The sequence below is a fragment of the Rhinolophus sinicus genome, linkage group LG03 (genome assembly GCF_036562045.2).
Source record: "Rhinolophus sinicus isolate RSC01 linkage group LG03, ASM3656204v1, whole genome shotgun sequence".
Lineage (NCBI taxonomy): Eukaryota > Metazoa > Chordata > Mammalia > Chiroptera > Rhinolophidae > Rhinolophus > Rhinolophus sinicus.
The window spans coordinates 176029115-176042530 of NC_133753.1; the positions used below are offsets into that span (position 1 = coordinate 176029115).

General features: G+C 34.4%; 1 protein-coding gene across 3 annotated transcripts in view; it reads left to right on the forward strand.

Moving 5' to 3' along the window:
• Window positions 1–13416, forward strand: part of NADK2 (NAD kinase 2, mitochondrial) — a 42464-nt gene that overhangs the window by 21243 nt on the left and 7805 nt on the right. For 2 of the 3 annotated variants that reach the window (XM_019737223.2, XM_019737225.2), the window contains 3 exons: window positions 4133–4211; window positions 6708–6773; window positions 8111–8206. In XM_019737223.2, the coding sequence (XP_019592782.1) occupies window positions 4133–4211; window positions 6708–6773; window positions 8111–8206 (241 nt within the window). The remainder of the gene's footprint in view (window positions 1–4132; window positions 4212–6707; window positions 6774–8110; window positions 8207–13416) is intronic. The other variant, XM_019737224.2, reaches the window with a different exon arrangement.

The window sequence follows — 13416 nt, forward strand, 5'->3', positions numbered from 1 at the left end:
CTCCTGTGTTTTATTTCTTGGCTAAACTTATCAGGAAAAGCTACCTTCACATATCTGCTTTCTGTGTATGTCTTGTCATGGTTCCTGATGTTTATTTTTCAGTTTTTCATGGTGATTTATAGCTTTATACGTTAGCATGTTCCTATGTTCTTGTCATGTTTTAAAGATGTTCCTTTTCTCCCTGAATAAAAATCATTTGATTGTAGAACTCTTTCAAGTAATTACATGCACTTGATTTCCTATTACTGTTTTTGAAAGACTGCAGTAACTACTAAGTAAGATTTAAAAATCTTAGCTAGAAATTTTACTTCATTCTTCACTAAAAGAAGTTATTGCCACCACCAAAAGACTTTGAGTTTGGCTCTTTACATCAACAGTCTAACAGGAAAGCAACAGATTGGCATTCAAAGATTCATTGCTCAGTTTCACTGTTTTTAGTTTATAAACTAATATATATAGAAACAAAATTAGATATAAATTTATTAACATCAGGGTGTTCACATCTGATTTATGGTAGTTTTAGAAAAAGAACAAAAATGTTCAAAATTTAAAAAATAATAAAAGAACATTTCTCAAAACTTAAGTGCTAGTCTTTGAATTGAAAGGACTCACAAACTATTTAGCATAATTAATGGTAAAAGGTCCCACATCAAGTATGTCAGAATACTAGGGATAAAAACCTCCTACAAGCTTCCAGAGAGAAACTGGAAGAGGTAGTGGTGATGGGGATTGTAGTTGGAGTAAGTTATTTTACATACAAAGAATCTGGAATCAGAATAGTGTAAGATTTTTTATAGTAATACTAGAAATTGCTTATACTTAAAATCATTAATATTATTACTAACGAGTATATAATATGTACCATGTCTAGACACTATTTTAGAGGTGTTTTGTTTTTTTTGGTAGAGGTTGGTTTTTTTGTTTGTTTGTTTGTTTTAGAGCTTTATTTTCTGAGACAAAAATTGAGTAAGTTTTCAAGGTATGTCTCATATTTCCTATTTAAATTCTCTTTAAGTTGGCAGGTAACAACATTTCCTAGTAAACTGCCATTTGGTATTTTTGAATATAGGAGGAGGTTTGAGATTATAAATATGCCACCATGTTTGATCCCTTATTTACCTTTCTAATTCAGAACAAAAGATAACAGAGAAAAAAAAAAACCTAGTTTTTTTAACTTTTCAGCTTAAAAAAGGAATGATGTAACTTTAAACAAAACTTTCCATTTTGTATAATCTATCCTTAGCTAGATTGTATTTGTATACAAGTTAATGAAGAAGAATACATTTTTATTACCTGTATACTTTCAAGGAAAGGTAGGGTTAATTAATTATTTTTTAAATTTTATCACATAAACTAGTAACTTTCTTATTTCAAGGCTGGTCATATTCATTTGGATAAGTGAATGGATTTGATAGACAACCCCAGAATTTCAGTGGCTTAATGTAATGAAGGTTTATTTCCAACTCATCTCACTGTGCAGCGGGTGTTCAGGCAACTTCCAAATAATGGCTCTTAACATGTTGCATACCGCGGGGTTTAAATCCCTCGTGAAGATTCTTGTGATCCGTAAGCAACGTGTTAACATCATTTAAGGCCTCTGAGTCTTCCATTGGATGCTCTGTACCTTGTGGGTAGAAGAAGACAATGTAGAGAATCCCAAGGGAACTTTCAGGAACCAGGCTTTTTCACTACTCTTGCTCATATTCCAATGGCTATTCCTAGTCCCCTGGGTATACCCCAATGAGAATGGACCTAGAAACATAGTCTAGCAGCATGACAGTGTGAGGACCACGCAGCGGAGCAGTCCCTGCCACTAGTACAGTATAACAACTCTGTATTTAAAAATAGAAATTATAATTAATTTTATAGTCTATTCTTTTGGATAGTAAATTGTTAATTGGTATTGAATCAATTTTTTCACGTCCTATGGAAGCAAGTTTAAAATGAACAGTTTCGTGATTAAGTAATGTTTGGTAGTCAATTAGCATGAAAACATATAAGCAGAATTAAGATGATTAATGAGACTTGAAGTGATTTTACATATTTTATTCCTTTGACAAAGGATTTCAGGTGAAATTCAGCAAGCACAGACAATAAAAGCGCAATATGGAAAGGAAAATTAGGATGAAGAAAAATGGTTCTAGGTAGTCAAGACCATATAAAAGAAAAACATATGGTTACAGGTTGATGGTGAGAATTCAGATTTACTAGTTAGTAATATTTCATGAGTATCTACTGTTAGTTAAGCATTCGTAAAAAATCTGTGGAGAGAGGTAAAATAAATTCTATTCGTAATTATCTTAGGTAGAGAAAAATAATTTAAACAATACCTTTTAGCTTTTTATATTTATAAAACTATTAGGTATGAGAATATATATATCTAGTACCAAACTATGTTTCAAAAGTTAGCAGGTTTTGTAGTGATAAGTGAAATTAAATTTGATTAAACACATCAAATTTTTTATATACCTTTTTGTGTCAAGTTTTTTCTACTGTATTAGATTGAGCTGATAATGTTAACCCATTTTGTAATTTAGTCAAATAACAAGTTTTCAGAGGGTACTTAGAATTGTAATGACAACTTGTTATACTATTTGCAAGATTAGTTGGGTCCCCTTTAGGCAGTAATAATCCATAAGAAATTAGATACTTGTAATTAATGTTCAATAAACATATAAACAGAAGAATATAATAGTCAGGCTAGCAAGTCAGAGGAGAATATTAGATCAGTGGTTGTGTTGGTGCAATGGTGAAAAGTTTTATTAGTGTATTAATGTCTAATGTATGTTAGGGATCTATTGTTGCATAACAAATTATCCCAATATTTAGCCTCTTAAAACAAAACTATTTATGGTTTCATAGAGATTGTGAAAGTCAAGAATCCAGGATCAGCTTAGCTTATCAGTAATGGTTTAGGATCTCTTAGGAGGTGACAGTCAAGCTGTGAGCTAAGTCAGCAGCATCTGAAGACATGACTGGGACTGTAAGATCTCATTCCCAACTCATCCCATAGCTGTTAGCAGGGAGCTTCAGCTCCTCACCATTGAACTGCTCCACTGAACTGCTCAGGAAATAGCTTTCCCCAGAGCAAGTGCTCTGAGAGAGCAACTAAGGTGGAAGCCAGGGTGTTTTCTTTAACCAGATTTCAGAAGTGACAGATGACTTCTGCCATACATTGATTGCATAGATCAATCCTGCTATGATGTGAGAGGAAGAGTTTCACAAGAATGTGAATACCAGGAGGCAGGAATCATTGGGACCATCTTGGAGGCTAGCTACCACAATTGGGGTGGACTTTTAAGCTATGACTTAGGAGAAAGTGTGGAGGAGACAGAAAAGAGAAATTGTCCCATGGTGATTCTTGAGTGGAACGAATCTACTATTGGTGACATTGAGAAGATGGGGTTGGCATTTCCAGTTGGAGACTGATAAAAGACAAAAAGTTAATAATCACAATTTTGATCCAGAAAGCAGTGGAAATCCTTTGAAGGATTTTGTGTGATGGAGTGATGTTTAAGTAATCGTCAAGGAAGATTGCTTAAGCTGGGCATACAGCCTTATAGAGTGAAAAAAGATGACATTTTTTTAGGAGTCACAAAAGGAGATGTGGCAGCGTTCCTCCAATGCTGCTGTTGTTAAAACCACTCCTGAGGTTTTCTTAAAACAAAACAAAAACAAACAAACAAACAAAAAATCTGTCTCTAACATAATTGATTTGGTTTCCAACATGAGCCATGCATATAACTTGCTGCTTAAATCCGAAATGGCTCTTCTGTGGAAGTACTTGATCATTTCCACCTCTGCAGCTTCTAGAGTAAAACCAAGTTAAATGTGACAAGAATTTTATGAGATGGATAAATAACATTTTATCACTCTTGAAAAATTGTTTCAAGGAGAATTAAGGTTTATTTTGGAGAGACAGAGGCTTCATTGCAGTTATAATATTAGGTGACTTTGAGGTTATTATGAATACTTTAAATAAGAGATATTTGATTTATATGTTAATGTTGAACTATAGATTCAACATTATTAAAACAAAAATATGGATATTTTAATGTTTTATAAAATTTATATCATAACTTTCCTAAAATTTAAAGAGCTCTCTGGGATTTTCTTTCTTCGTTACTTGCAGGGCCCGAGGCTTCAGCACCCCAGCTTTTGCCAGTAAGAGCACTAAATGAAGTCTTCATTGGGGAAAGTCTATCATCCAGGTACATTTAAACCTATGACCTTGAGTTTGGAATTTAATGTTTTAGTATATTTTAAATATTTATTCAACTTCTACAACCTAGGATTTGTGAATAATTAGTACTGTATAAGTAATAGAAATGAAATGTTTGATGACATATTTTCGAGACCTCCATACATGTTAGTACATATTAAGAGAAAAGAAGGTTCTATGACCAAAAGTTTGTGAAACCCTAGGTTAAACAAAATACAGCAGTATTTCCCAGAGCCTTTAATCTATCATGTAGGTGCTTTATAAATGTTTTAAGAGAATGATGTAAGGAAAACATTTGCAATTGATACAAAACTTTCATAGACAGCCCATATTAAAACTTCCCTACTAATTATCTTAATAATGTCCTTTAAAGCTGATTTGTTTGTTTGCTTGTTTTTATTCAGGGTCCAATTAAGGATCATACATTGCATTTGGCCATCATGGCCCTTTTGAATTAATTAAGAACAGGTTCTTAGTCCTATCCTGTTTTGTCATTCATGATACTAATATTTTTTAATGGTCTTAAGCCAGTTGGTTTGCAGAATATGCCTTATTTTAGATTTTTTTTTCCTTCTCTGCATGATAAGATTTGGACTAAACATTTTTGGCAAGAATACTACATAAGTGATAATTGCATCCTTCTTAGTGCAACATCTTAAGGCAAGTGTATTCACAGTTTGAGATTTATAACCATTATTAGCAAAAAGTTAATAAAGTTCTCCATTAGGAGAATAAAAATATAGTATGTGTTTTATTACTGATAAAATTGTGAGTGTTGAATATAATTTAGACTTAAATTGTCAGCAGAATTGTTTTTTGCAAAACTTTTTTTGTGTAACATTAGTTACCAGTTAGAGAATGACGGCCATAATATACAGTTAATTTAACTCTTGGTGGTACTTTAGAACTTGCCTTCTCATTTTCATATACGTAAGTAAGTTTGGGTTGAAGATTAGAGATGAGTCAATGTCCCACTTTCCTGCTACCAGAACCATGGGACCTTTTGAAGGCCATGCAGTTGATGCTCTAGTTTACTGAGAATTCCATGTATTCTAAAAATCTGTTTTTTATAAGTCATAATATTCCTTTCATATTAAGTTCCATATGATATTCCTTTCATAAGAAGTTTAATTATGGTGAGAAAAGTTTGTCTTCGTTAGAAAAAATATCTACATCTTAACCAATGACTTACATAGGTAGTACTGAAAAGAACAAAGCCTGCCTGATTCAACAGAATGCTTTGAACAATCTTTTTGAGTAGTTGTAATTATTTTGATGAATGTAATTTAGAATTTATTCAGTGAAAATATATGGTGCTGTGTGTAATATGCGAGTCCCTAGGGATGTAAAGATGAGTAAGATAAAGGTAGTGCTATCTTAATTTTTTGGAAGGTGATAAAATACATAATTTAAAAAATTATTAAAAGTAAAATATATTCTTCAAAGAAATAAAAATATTCTTTCAAGAACTTAATAAAGTGTAAAACATGTATTCTGTCATAGTGAGACATGCTATATATAGTTTTTTCTTTTGCTATATATCAAGTTTGAAGCAATATGGAAACAAAATAGTGGATACTATTATGTGACTGAAGAGAGCAGGAAGAAATTGTAACTCGAATCAGTGATATAATCTAGTCATTATTGCTAAAGACATAAGATAGATGAGAGCAACAAATTTAAATGAGATTGCAGAAAGTCTACATTAAAATAAATAGATGACAAAGGTAAAATGTTTTGTGAGTTTATGCTTACTCTAGGGAAGCCATTGGGGGCTTAAATTATTCCGTTTGTATATTTTAGAGGTTGTAACTTCTGAGAGCTTTAAATCACTTATAACAGGAGGGAAACTGAGATAAATTGATAAGATTTTGGGAATTCAGTGAAATCTCAGTAAATTTTAGATTGAATGCTTTTATTTTCTGTGGCAGTAGTGATTTGGTTGGTCTATCTCTGATGCTGCTTCTTTTTGTGTTCTTTGATGCCTCACTTTATATCTTTACTAAGATAAGGACAGCAAGGGGTTGGCTTCTAATGCTATTGAAAAAGGTTTCACTATTGAAGGTATCAGAACTTATTTTTAAAGATGCTGTGACATAGACAATTGGCAGAAAGGAAATGAACATTTACTGGATCCTGCTATGTCAGCCACTGTATATATTGTGTATGTTATCACATTTAATGTTCATAGCAGCTCTATGACAAAGGTAGTGGTATTTATCGGTGAAAACACTGAAATTGAGATTTGGAGAGTTCAAATAACTTGTCCAAGGTCATATAATTAGCCTCAGAACGGTCATATAAACCCAGTATTTCCGATTGCAGCTCCTGTGTTGAGGCTTACTATGCCCCGAAAACTTAGGTGCCGTCCTTGGAAAATATAAAGTGCAGCAATATTATTCCTGCCTCATTTATAATGTTCTTAGATTTAAGAACATTTTAAAAGCCCAATTTCTTTTCTTTTCTCCTATTTGTTCTAACCTAGAATGTCTTATTCTTGGGCTGTATCAGTGGACAATTTAAGAAGAAGTATACCCACTCTAAAGGGACTGTGAGTTTTATTGCTGCCTTAAAAATATAATTTCCCTGAAACAAAAATTCTCTGAGTTGACTAATCGTGGTAAACTTGCATGTGAGAATCACACTAAATTTGCTCATTCTTTTGGGCTCAACATCTCTCACCTAACTACTCTTCCTCCCCACCTCTGCTTCTCTTCTAGCCACACTTACCTCTAATCTCGTTTCTGTGTGATTCTGGCAATGGATTTAGCTGGCTTGTCTGTATATAATAGGCTCCTAATGTGACTAAAATTCCTAATTTTCTAAGAGGACATAACAAAGCTATGAAATAGATTAAATGTGATTATTAACCTGCTATCTTTTATTTTTATGAAGAATGCTGACTTCAGAGAAAAAAATGAAAAGGAGTTGTATCATGTAAAACCTTCAGATTCAGAGCTTGGCAGGAGAAATGGAAAGGGTTAGAGTAAGAGAGAAATTATCCACTGAGTGTTAGTGTTTGCAAGTATGTCTAATAATTGTCATTATTTTGAAAGCTACATTTTACTAAGGGTTTATTGTACTTTTTTATTTGCTGGAGGAAAATAACCCAGGGTTGATCAATGACACCATTAATTTAAGATATAGTTTACAAAATAGGCTTTTGCATGTTTCAAAAGTTCTTTGAATAGTTGCAAATCATTTATACATTCATACAGTTAAAGAATAGTGTCATTTTTGCTGGTGTCAGAAAACCCACTTGATTTCATTTTATGAAATACTCTAAGAAATATAAATCTTTAAAGAAATTACAGTTTTAGTTTTATCTCCAGTTTTGTCCACTAGTTAAGTACTAGTTGAGAATACTCTTTAGAACTTTATTATCTCTGTTAGCTTACTGTTAATTCAAAAAGCATATTAGTATGTAACTTAAGAAACAGAAATTTAAGAGAAACTATCGGTAACTTGCAGGATTAGATGCAGACTGAGACATATCAAGCAATAGCTACCAGGAATGAAACTTGCCTAAGAATGGTCTTTTCTTTTGGAATTCTGAAATAAGGCCCTGTGTATGTTAGATTCCATAAAAGCAGCAGCAGCAATGCTAGGTAAAAATTTACAAGAAGCCCCTCTTTAAAATGTTAAAAATGTGGATAGAAAGGAGCATATAGATCAGAGGGATGCAGACATGCAGATTTATTATTTTTTAACTTTGTCACATAGAATTCACTTTCAGTATTAGAATTAGCATCATGATACGTGTGTCCACTAAGATATGTCTAAGTCAGGCTGGTCTACTTAGATTTCATCAGTTCTGAAAAAGATGTTTGTCTTATTTACCATGAGCCGTAAGTTCAGCAAATCCAGTTTTCTGTTCTCAATTCATAGGGCTTCCTACTATGAGATTTCAGTTGATGATGGTCCATGGGAAAAACAGAAGAGTTCAGGGCTCAATTTGTGTACTGGAACAGGATCAAAGGCCTGGTGAGTAACTTGGGATGTTGCTTATCAACTTTTGTGAAGTATTTTAAGTAATGTAATTTGCTTGTTACCTCATAACGGCATATCTAAGGTCTCTGATACATAAGAGGTAGCCTGGTGGGGTCATGTTGGTTGGCTCAATTTCTGCTTCACTCATGGATTGGGTCTTGCCTTGACTTCTTAGATTACAGGTGCAGCCTAAATTTGGTCATTACTTGGTCATTATTTAGCCTACTGCACGAGGTTTGTAAAGAGAAAAAAGAAAATGAGAAATCTTTGTGGTACTATGTATTTTTTAAAATGAAAAGTGTTTTAAATAATAGTAAAGAAAGCAAAGTACAATACTGAAAACATGCTGGAGGTTTGTGCATTAAAAGCCCAACCTGAGATAACCTAGGGTCTCTTGTATCTTGTTTACCCTATAACCTCTTTCTGGGTAGTCTCTTCTGCTTCTTAGACTTCTGCCTCCCAGACTTTTATCTGTGGCAGCCTTCTCTCCTGAGTACAAAGTCATATTCTAAAATTGACTGGTAGGTAGAATGTTAATAGCATTTTCAAATTTAGTGCATTTAAAATTGAGTTTATTGTCTTCAGTTTTTCTGCCTGTGTTCCTTGTACTGCTTAATACACGTAGTATCACTGTTTACCCTGAGTTCATACTCTAGAGACAATACATTACTCCTCTAAACCTTGCTCTTACCTTCGGGTCTCCCTATTCTCCCCTCTACACATACCAGTCTCTGAATCCAGTTAATTGTACTTCGGAAGTCTTTGACCCCCTTTTTCAGTTTCTACTGCTATTTGGTCCAAGCCTCCATCTTTTTGGTGAATATTCTTTATTCTTCAGGCTGTCATCCATACTACCAGCAGAGTAATGTTTCAAAAATGTAGATAAAATATGACTATACCACTTTTGTGCTTTAAAACTTTCACTGACTCCTGACTGTGTTCAGATTACTCAGTCTGTCAAATAATGACCTGAGGCCCTTGCCCTAACCCGTCAGCACCCTGGAGACACTGCAAGCTACTTGCAATTCACAGCACAAGCTGTGTTCTCTCTGGGCTTTTTGTTTTTCCTCAGTGCAACTTCTTTCTGCAATGAATGTTTGAACACTCTCCACTTTCCATCCACTGGCTGAAAAATAGCCTTCAAATATCATTCTCTGTAGGAAACCTTAGTTCCTTTCATAATCATAATTAATCCCATTTTTGTCCTTCCCCAGCACTTTTTTCTCATTACACTATTATAGCACTTACCACATTATTATTTATCTAGTAAGCTAATACCCAGCTAGTTTGAGCAACTTGAGGCATTTAGGATGGTGATTAGTGTTTTTTCCCCCAGCTTAATTTTTTTGTATGCATAGCACAGTACCTAGTAGATATTTGTGCAAATACTTTCTGAATAAATGAATACACATTCACTAATACAGCTAAAACAGTGCTTATCAAAATGTGCTCTTAAGTTTGGATAGTATAAAATGGAGTTTTATTTCCTATTTTTCAGCACAACTTTTTAAAAGTTTTTATTGTGGAAAATTTTAAATATATACAAGAGTAGGCAAAATAGTATAATGAATCCCCATCTACCCATTAGCCAGATTCAGTTCTTATCCACTCATGCCCAATCTTGTTTCCTCTGTTCCCCTATCTCCTCTCATCCCATATTATTTTGACATAATTTTCAGACATCATATCAGTTCATTCATAAGTACTCATTAACTTAAAAATCTTAAAAAAAATCCTAGTCTTAGTCAAGTAAATGAACCTTTGGGAAAAAATGAAAAGTATTATTTAAAAAGATTGGTTAAGACCTTATTTTCCTGAGGGCCAGTGAGAAGAACTGTATTTCTAAAGTGACTTTTCTATTAATTATTTGAAACAATAAAATTAATCATATAATATGCTATAAAATTATTTTGTAACCATCTCATAAATTGAAAACATTAACAGCTATAATTTCGTAACATCTTTTCTGCTCAACATGGTGTGTTACTTGTTGAAAACTAGATTGAGAATTAGAAAGTTTCCCATATCCTTTCCCTTTTCTTCTCTCAGTATCCTCATCCTTTAAAAATGAGCAAAATGATTATTATTGAAAAGAGTACTGGCCTGGAAGTTAAGAAACCTGGCTAAACCACTGACTATCTTTGTCACTGTGTACAAGTTTCTTTTTCTGCAAAACGAGGGAAATGGAACAAATAAAATAGTAAGATTACTTTATCTTCTAAACTTCTGTGATTCTGTAAGTTACATTTTATGCATTATAATACAAACTCTCAGTTATTTAGCCCCTGTTCCTTTGAATATACTGTGCCAGGTACTTTTTATACCTTGACTATAATCCTTAGAAAAATCCTGCAAGAAAGTAGTATCTCTTATTTTGTAAAGGAAGAAAATGAGGCTTAGCAAAGACAGATAATTAGGCTGAGGTCACACCACTAGTAAGTGTCAGAACCTGGATACAGGCACAGGTGTGCTTGACTACAAAACCAATGCCTTTTTCATTGGAGAGGGGGAGCTCTCTAGACATCACACAGTTGAAAGATGAGTCCCTAGGCTGTATTGAAGAATTATCAAGGTAAATTTGCTAATCTCACTGAAATAGTGCTTATGCTAAAGGCAGTGGGCTTTGACTTCTGCCTTGTGTGTGTGTGTGTGTGTGTGTGTGTACGTGTAATTTTGATAGTTTTAGTTTTCAACCTTTCCATAGTGAGAAGAGCATAAAGAATAGCCCGTAAGTTGCCATGCATTCCCCCTTCCTCTGCCATACATCTTATAGTTGAGTCCTCTGTTGATGTTGCTTTGGCGTAAGTACGGCTTAGATTAGAATTTTCATCTTTTCTGTGTTGCTTATTGTATCCCCGGTTGTCTCCTGTGCTCTGGTATAGAACTCTCTCGCACTAACCATATCCTGTCTCTGCCATCTTGGTTATTCAGTCCCTGCGCAGCCTATGCAGCTTACTTCTAACATGTTCTGCCCTCCCACTCCCATTACTGATACTTCTTTTGCTACGATTGCATTTCCCATTCATCTTCTGTCCTTTTTCTCTTCAGAAAATGGGGGGAGAGAAGAGAATCCTACAGGCTGAGAGAAAGCTATACATTTCTATACGTTAATAATTTTTATCTTACCACACTACCAATTCTGTGCATTTTCTTTGTCCCAAACTAAGTATATTATTTAAATTCTCAAAACTACTCTGGAAGTAGGTGATTTTATTGTTCATTGATAGAGTATAAAGAATCTGAGATGTTAACTGACTTGCTGAAAGCTATGGGGCTAATTAATGGTGAAAGCAGGATTTAAATTAATGGTGGAAAGCAGGATTTAAATTCTGGATGTAATTATAGATGCCTGACAGATCACTGGAAAGAAAAGAATAGGCTAGCCTGTTTCTTTTCATTCTTATACAGGAGATAAGTTTGTATTCCCATGTGACTTTCTCAGCCCTTGCTTTGAATATAACATGTGGAAATATATAACTTAAGGATACGCTAGTTGTTGTGACAGATAAACCCCCAGTATCAGTGGCTTAACACAATAGAAGTTTATTTCTTGTTCTTGTAAAGAGTAGGTGTTCTAATTGGCAGGTGGCTTCTCCTCCAAGTGGTGATTCAGGGAGCCAGGCTCCTTCCATCATGCAGCTCTACCATATTTTAAACAGCTCCTAAAGTCGCTGTGCTCATTTACATCAAGTCACAGGAGGACAAGTGTGGAGGCATGGTGGGTCAAGTGTAGGAGGTTTGCAAGACAGGGTTAGAAGTGCTTTCCATGACGTCCACTCTCGTTCCTTTAGCTAGAACTCAATCACATGGCTAGATGGCAAGAGGGGTTGGACAGTATAGCCTAGCCATGTGCCTAGGGGAGAAAAGGGGGGTTTAGGAATTAACTATCCCATCTTTGCATTTCCAAAAGTTCTTCTATGGGACATAGGACACAGCAGGTGTCTCTGAATTATTGCATTATCACCTCAGTCCTCTTCCTAGTTGGAACATGATTTGCTGCGGACACTGGGAGAAGTACTACAAAGTGGGATCATACATTTTTCCATTTGTTCTTAAGACTGCTCCCAGTCCTCTTTCTCCATACATTCTGTCGTAGCACACTTAAGTAAGGGTGAGGAGATGTTCTTAAGTGAAGAGAGAAAGTTTTACTAGATGATGAAGCTATGAGACTCAATTTGTCTATTTCATTGTCTTTACTAGAAGTTATGTCTGATTTAAAATGGGAACTCTTAGAATGGTGAGGGTGTGGACCCAAGAAAAAAGTTGTCATGTGCTAGCTAACGCCTGCTTAGTCATATAGTTTGTCTTTGATGTAGAATGCAGACCACTTCTAAAGGTAGAATGAATTGGCTGAGCTCCAGGAAATTAATCCCAATTTAGAAGGCTTAGTTTGGGTTGAATTGTGGTATCCCTAATAATAGGAATCTAGGAATATTAAAACAGACTTCTGTTGTTAAGTCTTAACTACAATGAGGAGATATTAGTTACCAAAATAATTTGCTCTTTATGTAATTCAGTGCAACCCTAATAAACACAGTTCATTTTTATGTGACTCTTAGATGTACAATAGAGGGAATGCTAAAACAGTATCTTCTTCCAATAAAGTGGATATCCCGAGAAATTAGAGTATGACTTATACATACCCTTGCATTTGACATTTTCATTCAATGTTGAGTTCTTGCCATGAACCAGGTAGGGCCCCAGGTGCTTTACGTCTCGTAGTGTGTGATAGTAATAATAGTGAAATAGGTATTGTGGACCTCATACTAAACAGTAAGAAAGTCAGGACACTTAAAGTACTTTCTTACCACATAGTAAGAATGAACAAAGGTACAAAGGCAAGAATGAGCTTGGTGTGGTAGGAATGTGAAATTGGAGGGCAGACAATGGTGGAAAACAGAATAGACAAGGGCCAGATTCTAGATTTTTTTAGCATAGGGATTTGGTCTGTGAATGACCCCAAATTTTTAATGTAAAAATTTGTGTATCTGCATTTTTTTAAAGAGGATGTTTAAAATGTTTTCATATTTCTCAAAATGTGAAGAATGTAGGGTTAGAATGGTATATGGAGTATTTCTTACTCCTCCCCTCCTCAAAAAAATTAAGATCCACTGAATTAGGTTAGAGCTGTGTGACTCATTAGGTTATTCCTTTTCATTAGGATGATCTGATGCCATATGAGAAGAGTTGTGAGGCAGTGGAAT